At 42.4% G+C, this 16860-nt stretch overlaps 2 protein-coding genes across 7 annotated transcripts in view; both read right to left on the bottom strand.

Moving 5' to 3' along the window:
* Window positions 1-3536, bottom strand: part of LOC308293352 (NACHT, LRR and PYD domains-containing protein 12-like) — a 93165-nt gene extending 89629 nt beyond the window's left edge. For all 5 annotated transcript variants that reach the window (XM_080735821.1, XM_080735824.1, XM_080735823.1 and 2 more), the window contains exons 1-2: window positions 3448-3536; window positions 2151-2227 (exon numbers count right to left, since the gene is read on the bottom strand). The gene's annotated coding sequence lies outside the window, so the exon portion shown is untranslated. The remainder of the gene's footprint in view (window positions 1-2150; window positions 2228-3447) is intronic.
* Window positions 3537-4732: 1196 nt separating this feature from the next.
* eepd1 (endonuclease/exonuclease/phosphatase family domain containing 1) overlaps window positions 4733-16860 on the bottom strand; it is an 80484-nt gene continuing 68356 nt past the window's right edge. For both annotated transcript variants that reach the window (XM_080735028.1, XM_080735029.1), the window contains exons 5-9: window positions 12656-12766; window positions 11597-11731; window positions 9476-9677; window positions 7837-8031; window positions 4733-6202 (exon numbers count right to left, since the gene is read on the bottom strand). In XM_080735028.1, the coding sequence (XP_080591154.1) occupies window positions 5727-6202; window positions 7837-8031; window positions 9476-9677; window positions 11597-11731; window positions 12656-12766 (1119 nt within the window). In that variant the 3' untranslated portion in view covers window positions 4733-5726. The remainder of the gene's footprint in view (window positions 6203-7836; window positions 8032-9475; window positions 9678-11596; window positions 11732-12655; window positions 12767-16860) is intronic.

Genomic DNA, 16860 nt, shown 5'->3' with positions numbered 1-16860 from the left:
ATGCAATAATAAAAGGTCCACAGGAGGCCCTGCACTGAGTGGGATTTGTTTTGGTGTAGCACACCTGACACACAACGCCGGCGTCATTACCTGTCCTCTTGTTGTGCTGAAACCACGTCATTACCTGTCCTCTTGTTGTGATGAAACCATGTCATTACCTGTCCTCTTGTTGTGCTGAAACCACGTCATTACCTGTCCTCTTGTTGTGATGAAACCATGTCATTACCTGTCCTCTTGTTGTGCTGAAACCATGTCATTACCTGTCCTCTTGTTGTGATGAAACCACGTCATTACCTGTCCTCTTGTTGTGCTGAAACGTCATTACCTGTCCTCTTGTTGTGATGAAACCACGTCATTACCTGTCCTCTTGTTGTGATGAAACCACGTCATTACCTGTCCTCTTGTTGAGCTGAAACCACGTCATTACCTGTCCTCTTGTTGTGATTGTATGTATATCCATATACATACAATATATGTTATGCCCATACATGGAGATGGGCATAAAAAAAAACTTAAGTTAGGGCCTTGGTTTGATGCCTGTGGATCTCCATATATGGGCCATATATGGTACCCTTACATTCTCATTTTCGACCTGGAATTTATGACATCAGAAATCTCCATGTATGGACATTGGACAACAAGTTTTTTTTCTTTTTCTGGGAATGACCATATATGGACTTTTATACCCTGAGAAATCTCGTAGCTTTTCTGACTGTCAGTACAGGAAGTGAGGTCACGTGACATCCTTTTTATGCCCATATGAGTCATTCTGTACCACATCACTGTGACTCACTGACATCACGCTGTCACTGACATCACTTTCTGTACAGAAGACAGGCAAAAAGACAGTCAGACAAGCTACAAGGTTTTTCAGGGTATAATGCGACCTTCTGTCTCAATAATTCAATGGCTCCAGGTAATGACGTCGGCGTTGTGTGTCAGGTGTGCTACACCAAAACCAATCACACTCAGTGCAGTGCCAGTGGACCTTATTGCATTTTATACCAAATACTTTCAAACATGTACAAGCTGTGAGCTTGTAGATCTGCTATTTTTGAAAAGCCAACATGCAAATGATTGTGATGCTATGTTAACTACTTTTCCTGGGGACCCCCTGGAACCCCCCCAAGGACCCCTGGGTGTCCCCGGACCTCACTTTGAGAACCAATGTTTTAGAACTGCCATATACAGCAAAACCTTTTGTAGGCCTATACAGTAAATATTGTATGTTCAGTCAAAACAAATACATGTACTACTGCTCTGTTATGACTACTAATGATGATAAATATGACTCTTCTACAATAACTGTCTGTTTGTTGCTACATGATGCTGCACTGAGATGCCACCTTGTGGCCACATTGGGTAACTGCACTTCAGTTACCACAACAATAATCATACCTGGTGGTGTTGTTGAAAGAGTAAGGCCAGACTCACTCATATGCGTGAAACATCTTCTCCGTATCGTCTGAGAATGAGGGGGAGGTCCAATGCATTGTCAATGGAAGGTTGTTTGGTTTTGTGTCGTTGCCGTGTCTCTTGGCCAAAAGACAGCCTTCGGTTGAGCAAGAGACACGGCAACGACAAAAAAACAAACAACCTTCCATTGACAATGCATTGTACTTTCCCCTTCCCCCTAGAGTTCTCAAACTCTGCCCGAGCCCGACCCTACCCGACCCGACCCGACGTATTCGGGCCGAGCCGGGCTCAAAATGTATGCTAATTAGTCGGGTCGGGCCGAGCCTCGGGTTCAGTATTTAATAAAGATAAAGAACATGGCGCTGACTGGCGTTTCACTCGCTTATTTACTATGTGACCGCACGAGCGCACCACTGGCAGCAGACGAGGCAGAGCAGAGTGAGTGAGAGCCGTGGTCAGCGATGCTGGCAGCAGGCTGCTGATATACTTAATAGCAGGCTGGTGTTGCGCACCAAAACACCATTTAATCTACAAACCCACTGAAGTCTGCTTTGCATCACGATCTGACTTGTTTAGAACTCGCAGATCAGTGCTTCTTATCCAGGCCAGGGTCATAAATCAGCGACAGCAGCAGCTATACGATGGTGGGGTTACAACAGGTCGACTCCGAATAAGTACTATTAAGGTAGGACTTTCATATTTAGAAATTAATGCTTTTCATCATAGACACACACCTGAATGTTGGAGACTCTGTGGATGTGATGTTTGTCAACTTCCTCCTTCTTGCGCTCCATGTTGCTCTTTATTAAACCTGTCAAGGTTACAGTCAATAAAATACATCAGAAAACACAACATGCTAGAGATGCATGGCATTAACCATCAGCATCCTTTATCCTAGCCATTTGCCCAGTACTGCACACGTAAACGCACACACAGTTAGTAAAATAAAAAATACAAATCATTCATTAATAGTTGCAGACAACATGTTTCTGGAACAGTGTAATTTTTTTTAAATCTCATTCTGTATTATCGTTATGCCATTGACATAGGATGATTACATTTAAATATTAACTGTGAACCTGCTATGAGGCAGCAATATCACCAACATAATGCTGAGACTACAGTAGATGCAGATGCATGCAGTAGCTCTTGTCAACCAGCAGGGGTCCTTCTAGACCACAGAGACACAGCTGTTGCAACAACAGAACTAACAGCTGCTCTGTCTGAGGTAGACTTTGGAATATCATGTTAATAATACTATTAATTAACATACTCTACCATGGTTAAAATAATGTTTTATTCACTAAACTAAGTTATGGACTGCAGCTTTGAGATGTCCGTTCAGCAGTTGCTTTATTCAAATAGTTTATTTTTTTCTTCTTCTTTTGACAGATTATTTTGATTGTAGCCTAAAACTGTTCATTGTAAAATAGCTTACACTACATTGACAAACATTAAATACTCAAAGCAAACCACACCCCACTGCTTCTCTTTCACATGATCAGCTTCCTCTAATTTGGCCCTAAATCACGAGGTTTACATTAAACTGGTGAAGTAGTTTAGAGGCGGGGATAAAGTCACTTTGCATGTTGCAGATCCGGTCTGGAACGGAAACACTGCATGTATACATGATGTGTGAGTGCAAACGACAGGATACAGTAGGCGGGCTCTAGAACGGATCACACTGTTAACTCACAATGGAAACCAAGCAGGTTTCAGCCGTTTAGAAAGGTGAAACTGACGCGGGTTTTAAACCGTCATAATTATACCAAATCTACATGTCACTTATTTTGTTAAATAATAGACTTAATCATATTCAGAATGCTCTGCTCTTAAATGTTCTGCTCTGTCTAGACATATTTTGTTGTTGACATAACCATAATTGAAGAACAAGTGGCCTAAAGACAGGCAGACTAGACAGGGAGTGGTATTATATTAGTAGCCTAGTATAACCATAAGTAGCTAGACTAGAAACTGTTTCTGTGTAAAACCAAGTGGTTTTAGTAGCGATATTAAAACAACAACACTTACTTTAATCATGTTTTGGTTCTCCTGGTTTATTTTATAATCCAATATGTTGTCCAGATGTTCAGTTCACTTATTGTGTGTGTGGATCAAAATGGTTGCTGTCTGTTTCTACTTTGTTTCTTTTATAGACTACTGTACATGCTGTTGCCCCGCCTCCTCCACAGAAAGAAGTAGTTTTCTTCTATCGATTACTCACACCATGGAGACTTGAATTCATGGATATCCTGTTCTTTTAGTTTTTGTCGTATTCCTCCTACAACAATAATTTGATTACAATACATTTAATTCCATTGATTCCAATGCATTCGGGTCCCCATCCAGAATCAATGGGGGTACATTTACTATAAATCACATTTTTGTCTTAGGAATGCGACAAATACAAAAATATATTATTGAACTCCAAGTCTCCATTGTGTGAGTAATCAATAGAAAAAAAGTCATTTTGGGGGTGAACTACTCCTTACAAGATGAGTTATGAGCTTTCATCACTGTGTAGTTTTCTAGCTAACACAACAGGTGACAGCTTATCACCTAAAAGGTGAAGAGCTATCACTTCACCTGGAGTATGCATGATCCTATCACTCCAGGTGTAGTTATAGCTCTCCACCTTTTTAGGTGATAGCTAGAAAACTACACCACGATGATAGCTCATCCCCCCACCCTGTAGCCTACTATATCAGCCTTAAATGTCTGAAAATGTTATATATATATATATATATATATATATATATATATACACGGATGATTGTGCTGTCAAACAAGATTATGAAGTCATCTATGAAATCTGTGAAAATCTGAAACACAATCTTATACAACATGTAATTCCTGAAGTCTTAGTGCTCGTCAGGGTGGGGGGGGGGGCAGGTAAAATATGATTATTTTGGCCTGAAAAAGTTGAGAACCACTGGACTAGGACAGAGGACAACATAAATGGTAAATGGAGGAAAAAACACAGCGCACACACACACACACACACAGATGAAACATTATCAGTCACACACACACACACACACACACACACACACACACACACACACACACACACACACACACACACACACACACACACACACACACACACACACACACACACACAGATGAAACATTATCATTGTCATAAAGTTTTATTTTGTATACATATATAGAAATGTTTGGCACACTTTGTCTATGACAGAGAGGACAGTATTATATATATATATATATATATATATATATATATATATATATATATATATATATATATATATATATATATATATATATATACTGTATATATATACTGTATATATATCTTAATTTACTCTGCTCTATAGTTCTGAAATATTTTACATTAATAAAAGGAAACGACACCCCAACAAAAAAAGGCAATCTTGGCACTTTTTTTTCACATTCAACAGGAAATGGTTTTCATCCACAGCAGAGGAGAGGAGAGGAGAGGAGAGGAGAGGAGAGGAGAGGAGAGGAGGATTTGAAGTCATTATTTAGACGAGTGTGCGGGTTTCCCAATTGGTCTGAGCAGTGTATCAATTCTGCATCTAGCTTAGGGCAAGACCCACATTTAAAATAAACATTTCTTACTCAAATCTTTGCTTCTGGGGGTCCCTGGAACAAAATATTTGGAGATGGGGGTCCACGAACAAATACATATCATTTTGGGGGTCCTTGACATGACAGTTTGAGGACGATTCTATAAATGTCATCTAAATCCTAACAGTTTTCTAAAAAAAAAAAAAGAAAAAATGTTGCTATCAGTGGTCCTAACGTTTTCATGTCAAGGACCCCCCAAATGATATGTATTTGGCCGCGGACCCCCATCTCAAAATATGTTGTTCCAGGGACCCCCAGAGGCAAAGATTTGAGTTAAAAATGTTTTGGTTTCTCTCTAAGCTAGATGCAGAACAGATACACACAGCTCAGACCCGATGGCAAACGAAAGGTCGCCCTTGAGACAATATGTGTCACATGACACATCACATGGTCCAATCATCATCATCCCTGAAGAGGGGGGCGGGGTCCACTTCCTGTCCCCAGGGCGTAGTGCGGACCCTTAAGTTTCTACTCCGTAGTTTGACGCTAGCGCTCTCCTGCAGAACAAGATCTGATCTGGGGTCAGCTAGGGGTCGAGCGACAGATCGCAGTATCGACCGATTCAACCACTTGAGACCCGAGTTTTTTTGTCCAACGTTAGACCAGGAGGGGGCGCTAATGCTTCCAGTGTTTGTTTTCTTTAGTTTTTATTATTATTATTTTTTTTCCTTTTCAAAAAGGTCATCCAGGCGCCATCACCGCTCGTGTTTGTGCATGACGTGCCCCCTGTCCACCACCGCCACCCCGTTCCTGCTCAGCTCTTTTAGGTGGGGGTCCCCGGTGTGGTGGGGGTCCCCGGTGTGGTGCGGGTTCCCGTTGTGGTGGTGGTGGTGGTCCCCGGCTTTGGGACCGGTATGGTGGGAGTCCGCGGCTTTAGGCCCGGTGTGGGGAGCCAGGGGGTCCTTGGTAGCCTTAGGACCTGTGTGGGGGGCCAGGGGGACCTTGGCAGCCTTAGAACCCATGTGTGGGGCCAGGGGGTCCTTGGTGGCTTTAGGACCCGTGTGGGGGGCCAGGGGGTCCTTGGTGGCTTTAGGCCCGGTGTGGGGGGCCAGGGGGTCCCCGGTGAAGAACTCGGCCACCACGGGGCAGTGGTCGGAGGCCACGCCCCCCCAGGACCAGTTGTCTGGGATCCAGGGGTTGGTCAGACCCTCCCTCACCACTGTGCAGTGACCTGTCAATCAACAACACAACACTCAGTTCAGTACAGTTCAATTCAGTTCAATTGGCTTTACTGTAAACCTATGTTAACATTGCCAGAGCCAAAGTGGAACAATACAATCAAAACAAGCTAATACATGTACAGTGATGTGTCCTCACAGCTGTGACATGACAACTGATGCAGTAGCGTTGCCAGGAATGAGATTTTAGTAGGCGAAATGCCAGCCTGAGCTGAGTCGACTTTTATTTAGAGGGAAACAAAGCGTAAATGAAGGTCCGTACACACACAGGGGCAAGGGTTTTTGGTTTTCTTTTTAGATTAATTCGACCGAAAATATGTTTTTTTTCCCCCTTCTTCCTTCAGTAGAGCAATGTGCATACATTTTTTTAGGTGTGTGGTCTATGTTTTTGTTGCATTTGTTGCATCTATGCATTTGTTATTTTGTTGTTGATGTTCTGACATATTATCTTGCTTATTAAAGTGATGTATTATCTGCTTATTGTAAGTCGCTTTGGATTAAAAGGGTCTGCTAAATGCCTAGACTGTAAACTATAAACTATAGACTAGAACTTTTGCATTTCAATTCTTGACGTTTGTATTTGTTTGTGCCGTGTTGTTGTCAACGTCAAACTGTTAAATGTCTCCTTTTTCGTGTGAATCGATTGACTGACTGACTGACATGGTGTCAAAGGTTTGTCATGTTTTCACCATGTTGTTGATAGGAGTGCAAACAGTTCATCCATTTAATCAATTTAATTCATTATATGAAAAAATCGAAACAAATTATCTTTGACAGAATAATCTCGTATGGAAAAATAATCAATATTTGGAGTCCTGCCCTGGTATTTGTGTGAAGCAGACTGTAGCCACTGTTCCAAGGCAAATCTCTCTCTCTCTCTCTCTCTCTCTCTCTCTCTCTCTCTCTCTCTCTCTCTCTCTCTCTCTCTCTCGCTCTCTCCTCTCTAATCAAGTGGTTCTCAACCTTTTAGGCCGCGACCCCCAAAATAATCATGTTTTAACTGGGGACCCCCCTTGCTGACGAGCACTAAGAGTTGAGGTGTTACATTTTGTTTAACACAGTTCTATTGTGAAAATAGCAGTCTACACGCTCACAACACCTCGGGTTCACAATTTCTGCCTCTGATAATTGACAATTTGGCCAATGTTTAATTTGTCATTTTAGAAGTATTAAAAAGTCCTTAAAAACTTTAATCACTTTAGAAATGTGCATAACCCCTCTTTACACTTAATCTTTATGGTGGTTTGTTTACTGTTGAGTGAGAAAACAATGTTGCACATTGAGTTAATCGTTTGGGGACCCCCCCAAAATAATGGGTCCCGGCCCAGAGGTTGAGAACCACTGCTCTAATGTATGCATGTGATTTACATGTTTTTTTATCCATAAAGAAGACCTCTGTCTGTCTGTCTGTCTGTCTGTCTGTCTGTCTGTCTGTCTGTCTGTCTGTCTGTCTGTCTGTCTGTCTGTCTGTCTGTCTGTCTGTCTCTCTCTCTCTCCCTCCCTCCCCCTATCATACCTGTGTAAGTCTTCTTGAGGCTGGTTTACATGTTATTAATATCATTAATAAATACCTGTGTAAGTCTTCTTGAGGCTGGTTTACATGTTATTAATATCATTAATAAAGTACCTGTGTAAGTCTTCTTGAGGCTGCGGCTGAGCCAGATGTTGTCCAGGCTCAGGGTGCCCTGCGGGCAGCGGGTGCTGATGTTGGTGTGGAGGGTGGGGGGCAGCAGGGCACTCAGCTTCTCCTTCCTGAGGACGTCCAGCTCACAGCTGTGAGGAGGAAGCCCGAAATCCCCCAGGACCACCAGGTCCTTCTGGCCTGAACACAGCAAGGTACACGGTGTTATTATTAACTAGAAAGATGCAATTGGAAATTGCAAGTGTGGTTGCCAACGTGAATATATTCTGCAGCAAGTTAACTGTCATGTGAAGCTCAACCAATACTCCAGCTAACACCACTCCCAGATGTTTTTATTTGAAAAATATTATTATAATAATATTATTAACTCGCTCCCTGCCAATTAAATATGAGCTTTTTGGCTCATATTGCCATACATCTCCATAGACTTCCATGTAATTTATAGTGCACAGATCATGCACGCCCATGCACAGATCATGCACCATGTTTGTGCAGGCTGTTCACAGCTTTCAAACAAAAAAATCAGATTGGAAATCCGTTCAGGCATTCTTGAGAAAATAGCCATTATGTTTTATTACATGTTATGTAAGCAAAGATGGCTGCCCTGTATGAAAGATGGGGTTGTATGGGGGGTGGAACATACAAAATCGCGATTGAAATCATGTTTACTAGATTTAATGGGGTCCAAAAAAATAATAATAATCAAAAAATCAAAAAAAAAAAAAAAACTAGACTTCTTTGGGCCCTAACTGGCCCCGCCCTACTAATTAGCATAACGTTTAAGCCCGACCCGGCACGAAAACGTCGCGTCGGGTCAGGTAGGGTTGGGTGCGGGCAGAATTCCCCCGAACACAGTACAGTTCAGGAGATGCACACAGTCTTATTCAGGCTGCAACACTTATAATTTATCAAACAAGACGAACCTCGGTTCGAAGTGAAGCGGTGGACAGATAAAACCTCCAATAGCACATGAAACCAAGTCATTTGATGAGACGATCAAATTGTACATGTTCCTCTCCATGCTGACTATAGCAAAGTTAATAATTATTTAGCTATTACCTATAGGGTTGAATTGTCATGTGAAGCTTCACCAATCCAATGCAATAGGTGAGACCTATGCAATAAGTGAGACCTATTGCATATTTGAAAAAGCCTATTCATTCTGGACTGATATTTTACACGTACGGGACAGGAAAAACCTGTTCATTCTGGCCTGGAGTGACCATATATGGACATAAGGTAACGGACATTGTGTTTTTGAAAAAACCTGTTCATTCTGGACTGAAATGACCATATATGGGCGTAGTACACAGATTCATTGGAGGTAACGGACATTCTGTTTTTGAAAAAACCTGTTCATTCTGGACTGAAATGACCATATATGGGCGTGATACACACAAAGCCATTCATTGGAAGCGGTTTCCACCGCTTCAAAAACACAACTGGGAAAAGAATCTGAGATGTTTAACTTTAAAGTGAAGATAGCAGACCTGCAACAATGTTGCAAAAGCAAAGCAACATGTCACTTTGCGGGCTTGTAGATCAGCTACTTTTGCACGACAATGAATCAAATAGGTCTTAGAAGAGGTGAATCTGACCAATCAAATCAGTGAAGCGGACCAACCTCTGAGTGTTTCCTGGATGCAGGGCGAGAGGCGCTGCTGAGATGCCGATTGGTCGGAGGAGACAGGGGCCTTCCCTGATTGGTCAGAGCAGACGGGGGTCTTCCCTGATTGGTCAGAGGACACGGGGGTCTTGTCTCCTGGTGGGGCGGGAGGCGGGGCCGGCATGTGGACGTTGACCAATGTCAGCTCTGATGATCCCATCTAAACACACAACAACATCCATGTCAGGACTCTCATGAATTTAGATTTGAACCACTTTAACCATTATTTTATGCCTTAACTATCAAAAAATAGCAGATATCCAAGCTCACAGCGCGGCTCAGAGTGCCTTGCTGCGAGCTTGTAGATCTGTTATTCAAGTCTTTGAATATTTTTGACCCGATTCTAATGTCTTCTAAATCAGTGGTTCTCAAACCTTTTCATTTCAAGGACCCCCAAAATTACATGTATTTGGCCGCGGACCCCCATCTCAAAATATGTTGTTCCAGGGACCCCCCAGAAGCAGAGATTCGAGTTACAAATGTTCGCTTTTAAAAAGATATATTCAAAGACTTGCAAATAAAATCACGATTTTTCAAAAATATCAGATCTGCGAGCTTGCATATCTGATATTTTTCAATAGTTAAACCATTTAAGAGCTGAGGCAGATTCAGAAAGCACCTTCTAAATCCTACTAACATCCATGTCAGTCTGGCAGAGCTGAAAAACTCACTCATAAAAAGCTTTTATGCAGTTAGTTAAAAGTTTAGTATGCGAAACACTTTTATGCCCATTTATGGAGAACCCTGATGTCATCAATATTAAGCCCAAATCTAACAGGACTTCATATGGAAATGCCCATATATGGAGGAAGACAGCCCATATCTGTGTGGCTGGTTCCACAGACAGGGATCAAGGGATTGTATGACATAACAAATAACTGAGTAAGCATGTTTGGGCTCTCACAGCATATCTCCATATACAGTACATGGATCTCAATATATGGGTATGAGGGGTCTCCATATATGGGTAACTGGTCCGATATACATCACTGGCCAGACGACCAAGACATGGTGCGTCCTCGCCCTTTTGTCGCCCCTTATAGGCGTCTTACTAGTGCTAATTCTGAAAAGTATATTTGTGCTCCATTATCCAAAAGACAAAGATCTCCATGTGCTCATAACTCTGTTCTGGGGTCTTAGACATTGAGATATGGTACAGATGAGAAATGAAAGAGGAGCAGATTTGCACCTACTGTAAGACACATGATATCAGCTTTATTGTCACATCATACACAGGTTTACAGAGGTAAAGAAGTGTGTGATTTTAGTTTTGTGCTTTGTTCCCATCATATCTTTCTTTTCCATGGAAGAAAGAAAGGGAAGAATTAAGGGGGGGGCAAGGGGGGAAAGGAGATCTAACAGAAACTAAATATCTACATCTTATTAAGATATACAGGATATGATATAAAAGGTGTGTGCGTCGTACATGGCATTAGGTGCAAAACGTCTGCATGATCCACATAAAGTAGACTGACACTGGTGTGGTGTAAGAGCAAAGAAAAGTTTGAGAATAAGTTCCATTGTATTTCCTACTGCCCTTTACGCCCCAAGATGTATAGTAGAGGGGCAGAAGTATAAAGTATTGACTTACTGGAGGTAAAAGTACCAGTACCTCAGTCAGATGTGTAGCCTACATAAGTACAGTGGTGGAGTTAAAGGTGATACACCATGAAATTTCACTTTTCCTATTTTAAAATCTTTTTTTGGGGTCCCACTAGCACCTTCTATCCTCACAAAGTCCCATTTCTGACCATTGTGTCTTTCTCTGGTTTTGGGAAGGCGGAGGTTAAAAGCATCCCACGAGTTCTCAAAACAGGCTGTCCAGATTTGCTGCCGTCGCTGACGCCGACGGCCGTTTATGAAGAAAAAAAAAAAAACTTTTTTTTTTTGGGGGGGGAGGGGGGGGGGGGGGGGGCGCAGTTCAGGCCAAAGGTGGTACTGCAGCTGAAAATGCTCTGAGAGCTATTCAAAAATGAGAGAGGCTCTCTTTAGGAGTGGTAATTTAGCCTCAAACCTTTTGAAAAACGTATTTGGGACATAAACAATATGACATAAATACTTTTTTGTAAAAGTACTCACTAGGAAGCGGGCCAGGTATGGTCGAGGGTAGGTGTTATTGCCGTTGCCGTTGACGACAGAGCTCTCCAGGATGGCGGTGTCCTTCAGGTCAAGACCACAGGAACTGTCCCACAGGAAGCCACAGTAGCTGCTTCCCTGAAAACACAGAGCATCATGGGAAATGGAGTCACGTCAGCCACTCTTAATACCATGGGTCTTGTAAACATCCAAAAGATCCTATAGGAGTTACAACAGCCGAAAATAGTATATTAGTAATAATTCTTTTTTTGCATAATCCTGTATAGTACAGTATGTCCTCCTAATCTTCATGAAGAAAAAAAGGATTTATTCAAAAGACCATGACTGAAATCATATTGCTATCAAAATCAACACTACTGCTAAAAATCAATACACTGCATCCCGCCTGCTAAAATGTGACCATTCTGGACATGCGATTGAAGGCGAAAAAGTTACACGTTTTCTTGAAAAGCCAGAGTATAAAACAAAGGCATCAGCAGTTAAGAAAAGCCTTTTACTTTCCCCATGGGAGGCGTGGATGGCAGGCAGTGTCCTCAGGGGTTGCCTGCACAATCTGAAAGGTCCTTTCAGTGTCCTTGTGCTTTTTTGTGTGTTTTCTTTTTGTAAATGCCTGCCCTACTTCACACTACAGCGTCACACAAAATCAATCAAAAGTAGTGGATCTCCAAGCTCAAAAGCGTTGTGTTTTGAGCTTGGAGATCCACTACTTTTGATAGATTTTGTCTGGTGCTTAAATGTAATTAAGGAGAGGTGAATAGAAGAGGAGTACTGTAACCCATTTTTCACCCAGTGCCAATTGCCTAAGCTGTAATCCTGGGCTCTGCTCTCCCTCTGCCAACCTGGGGAGAGCCCCGAACTGAGCTCATGCTGCTTTCACTGCATGAGGAGTGAGCAAGCCGCTTCTTATCACCTGACACAGGTGGGGGCTTCCCCGGTTTGGACATAGCGTGTGGAAGGAACACGTTATTCCAATTAGTTCCTTTCCCCTCCATCAGGCTGGCCAGGGGGAGGCAGTATAGTATACTGTAGTGTTTACTGTACCTTGCTGCAGAGTGCGGTGGGTTTCTCAGACACCACGCTCTTCCACACACCCCGGGGGGTCTTCCACCTGCGGACGCTGGCCAGGGTGGGCTGGTTCAGCTCCACACAGAACTGTAAGAGAATAGAAAAACAAGGACAGAATGGTTGATCTATCTCTGCTTCAAACTAGCGGTGAGCAATATGGAAAATATCACAATATTTTCCAAAGCATGTTGGTTTTTATGGTTGTTTTTCCAGGTTACCCAACAGTAAAACCACCAACCATGTAACACAAACCAAAATAAAAAGGAGTAACAGACCATTTAGACTGCTGGTTTTAATGGATTCTGCAATGAATCTCTGTATTAACACTTATGTTGCAATGATTTTTTTCTCTTCAATGTCCCGCGATGCCATGGTCTCCATAGACCTCCATGTAATTTATAGTGCACGGATCGTGCACACCCATGCCTAGATGATGTACCACGTGTGTGCACACTGTTCACAGCTTTCAAACAAAAAATCCGCTTGGAAATCCGTTCAGGCATTCATGATTTAGCAGCCATTATGTTTTCTTCAGATGTAAACAAACATGGCTGCCATGTTTAAAAGAATGGGTTGGTATGGGGGTTAAACATGCAATTTCGCGATCGTGATCATGCCTAATACATTTCTGGAGGTCCAAAAAAAATGTTTTGATTTTTTTTTTTTTTTTCTTTTTTTTTCAAAAACGGCCCAAACTCGGGAAACTCGGGGTTGGCACAGGGGTGGTACCAATACAAACTCGGGGTTGGCACCAGATGTGTTAACAATTCAAGAGGATCTTTGATAAGGCTCCCTCATTGTATCACAATATATAGGATATCTCTGAAAAGGCATATCGTATCGTCTCAACCACATTTATCACCATATCGCCCACCCCTACTTCACACAGAAATATAACAAAACAAGGACCCTGGCTGGCCTGGCATCCTATATTTGGTATGTACATATTATTAATATTCTACTGTTTAGACTGATTATAGGTTCTTGGTTTACCTTGGATTACCTCAGGTTTACCTTGCTTACTCTGGGTTAAGAATGATTAAATAGTCAATTGTGGATAATTGATAAGATAAATAGAATGGTTTATCTATCGTTGCTTTACCTGTGACCTTGACTAACCCTATAACAGATACATGACCTCGACTAACCCTATGTAACAGACACATGACCTCGACTAACCCTATGTAACAGATACATGACCTCGACTAACCCTATGTAACAGATACATGACCTCGACTAACCCTATGTAACAGACACCCTTCTACAGCGAGCTGGAAAAAGCAACATAAAGTTCAGTTAACTCGGATACCTCACATGAGGCCCCACTATGAGGAAATGCACCCAGGAGGAGGAAGTGAGTCTTTAACGTGGCGTGGAAATTGGAATCCATTGGTAAACATGTGTTTTCTTTCAAAGCTCCTCCAGACTGGAATCATTTCCCGGCAGTGCTTAATTTGTCATTTTTAATAATCTAACATTGTTCTCAGATACTCATCACTATTTCACTGACTAGACATTCAACAGAGGGTTGGTTCCTGTTACCGTCATGTAGTAAAAATGTTAAACAAAGAACAGTTCATTACAGAGAAATGGTGGCATGGAACTCATTACCTATTTTCTTTGATTTATGAAAGTAACAATGTGAGTTTTAAGAAAAGATTTAAATTGTATTTGTTCACACAAGAAGTGATGTAAAAGAAAAGAGAGAAAACAAAGTGCTATACTGTATTATCCCACTTGACATCAATTATGTTGAATGTGTACTATGGAGCTATCCATATAGTATATACCAGGGGTCTTCAACGTTTTCAGGTCAAGGACCCCTTAGTTGAGAGAGATGAAGCAGGGACCCCTTAGTTGAGAGAGAGAGATGAGGCAGGGACCCCTTAGTTGAGAGAGAGAGATGAAGCAGGGACCCCTTAGTTGAGAGAGAGAGATGAAGCAGGGACCCCTTAGTTGAGAGAGAGATGAAGCAGGGACCCCTTAGTTGAGAGAGAGAGATGAAGCAGGGACCCCTTAGTTGAGAGAGAGATGAAGCAGGGACCCCTTAGTTGAGAGAGAGATGAAGCAGGGACCCCCACAACCTGTTCATAGATTCCATATAGTTTCATTGTTTGACAGCACAATCATCAGTGTATTTTGGATTCATGTCAATGTGTGTTTTCAGATATTTAACACTTGAACACTTGAATTTTAACACTTAAAAACTTGACCTTTCACTCTGTACTTAGTCTTCTCTTTTTCCCCTCTACAACAAAGCTCTATGCAGAAAATAGCTGATCTACAAGCTCACAACGCCTCGCATTGTAGATCTTCTATTTTTGGCTTAAGTTCTCAGAATATGGAGGTTATTTAGGGTTCAAGTGGTTAATATAAAAAAGGAGAAAAAAAGGTTTCTATCACTCAAAGATTTGGAGGACCCCCTGTTGTAATGCTGGGGGTCCTGGACCCCCTGTAGAAGACCCCTGGTATATAGTATTGGACAGGCTATACGTTTTTGTGTTGTAGGCTACTGTTATGTTATGTATGAATGTATGTTTTATGTGAAATAAGCTGATGATGTTGATGATGTGTCAGCAAAGGTGCCGGATCCCGGGCTGCCGGCACAAACTGTAAAATTCTAACTTCTAAGACATCATGTACACACGCGCACGCACGCACGCACGCACGCACGCACGCACGCACGCACGCACGCACGCACGCACGCACGCACGCACGCACGCACGCACGCACGCACGCACGCACGCACGCACGCACGCACGCACGCACGCACGCACGCACGCACGCACGCACGCACGCACGCACGCACGCACGCACGCACACACACACACACACACACACACACACACACACACACACACACACACACACACACACACACACACACACACACACACACACACACACACACACACACACACACACACACACACACACACACACACACACACACACAGATAATGACACCACTCTATTGGAGCAGAGGCTATAATATTAGTGTCACTGATGTCCCCCCTCTGCACCGCTAAGTAAATAATAATAATAATAACCATAAATTCCAACCTCTGCCACCAGGGGAAAAAAGAAAGAAAAAAAAAAGCTCCGGAGGATTTACGCTGGTGGGACCAGGAGAGGAGAGGAGAGGAGAGGAGAGGAGAGGAGGGAGGGGGGATCGGGATGAATTGCTTGCCAATAGCACTTTAGACAGAATGCAAACAGCCTCATAATTCACACTGGCTTTAAGCAGAGTGCAGTGGCAGCACCCTGCTCTGGGCTGGGCTGGGTTGGCACTGTGCCCACAGCACCCAGGAACCCCCCCCCCCCCCCCCCCCCAGTACTCTGTTCTGTCTGTTCTGTGTTACTTGAATAGGAGTAGCAAGTCCACAAAAAGAAGAGAAAAAAGTACTCTTTAGATTACCTTTTTACACACAAGTTGTCAACATGTAAGTATAAAAAGCTTCTAAAGATTTGTATAATCAGGTGAAGTAAAATAATATCAACATTGTATTTCTAAGTACAATAGCTGAGTACTAGGATGAAGTGACATCATTTTTATTCTGAACACGGTTGATTGATTGCCTGGTATTTATGAATGAGGAATCATCTCTATGAATGGTGTTGTTGATGGTGTGGTCCCCCCACCGCAGAGTTTCAAGCTCACCAAAAATAACAGATTTTCATGTTTAAACGTTTATGGTACTATATATGCAAATGACTCTGTGCTGCTTAAGTGTTCACGTTACCTAACAGCCTCTTAACAAAATATCCAGCCTCTTTAAAAAACACATAAGTAACAAATGTTCTTCGCTCAGCACTTTAGCACAAAGCACTCTTCAAGGTTCCTCAGCTACACAACAGGAGAAGAAAACTAAAAAACAACAGAGAAGCGATGGCTGTGACCAGGCACACAGAAACGTGTGCCTGGTCAGCCGTTGCCAGAATGTCACATCTAGAAAGGGCATGAAAAGAGAGGGATTGCTCTGTCACAGAAGAGGACCTTTCACTTTGTTTCACTCACTTCAGGAAAAAAAAGAGCGTCATCAACATCGGGGAAGTCTCTTTAAACAGCACTGTTTTGTTATATTGTCTGATAAAGTCTCAGTAAGTTTCGGCATGCTGGCTTGTGGTCATTGTCATACATATTCTGAAGCAAACCTGGAGACTGACATTCAGTAACTGGG

Source organism: Nannobrachium achirus, assembly GCF_963921795.1.
Source record: "Nannobrachium achirus genome assembly, chromosome: 10".
Taxonomy (NCBI): domain Eukaryota; kingdom Metazoa; phylum Chordata; class Actinopteri; order Myctophiformes; family Myctophidae; genus Nannobrachium; species Nannobrachium achirus.
The sequence above is the reverse complement of the archived record's forward strand: the minus strand, read 5'-3'. Positions and strand labels throughout refer to the sequence as shown.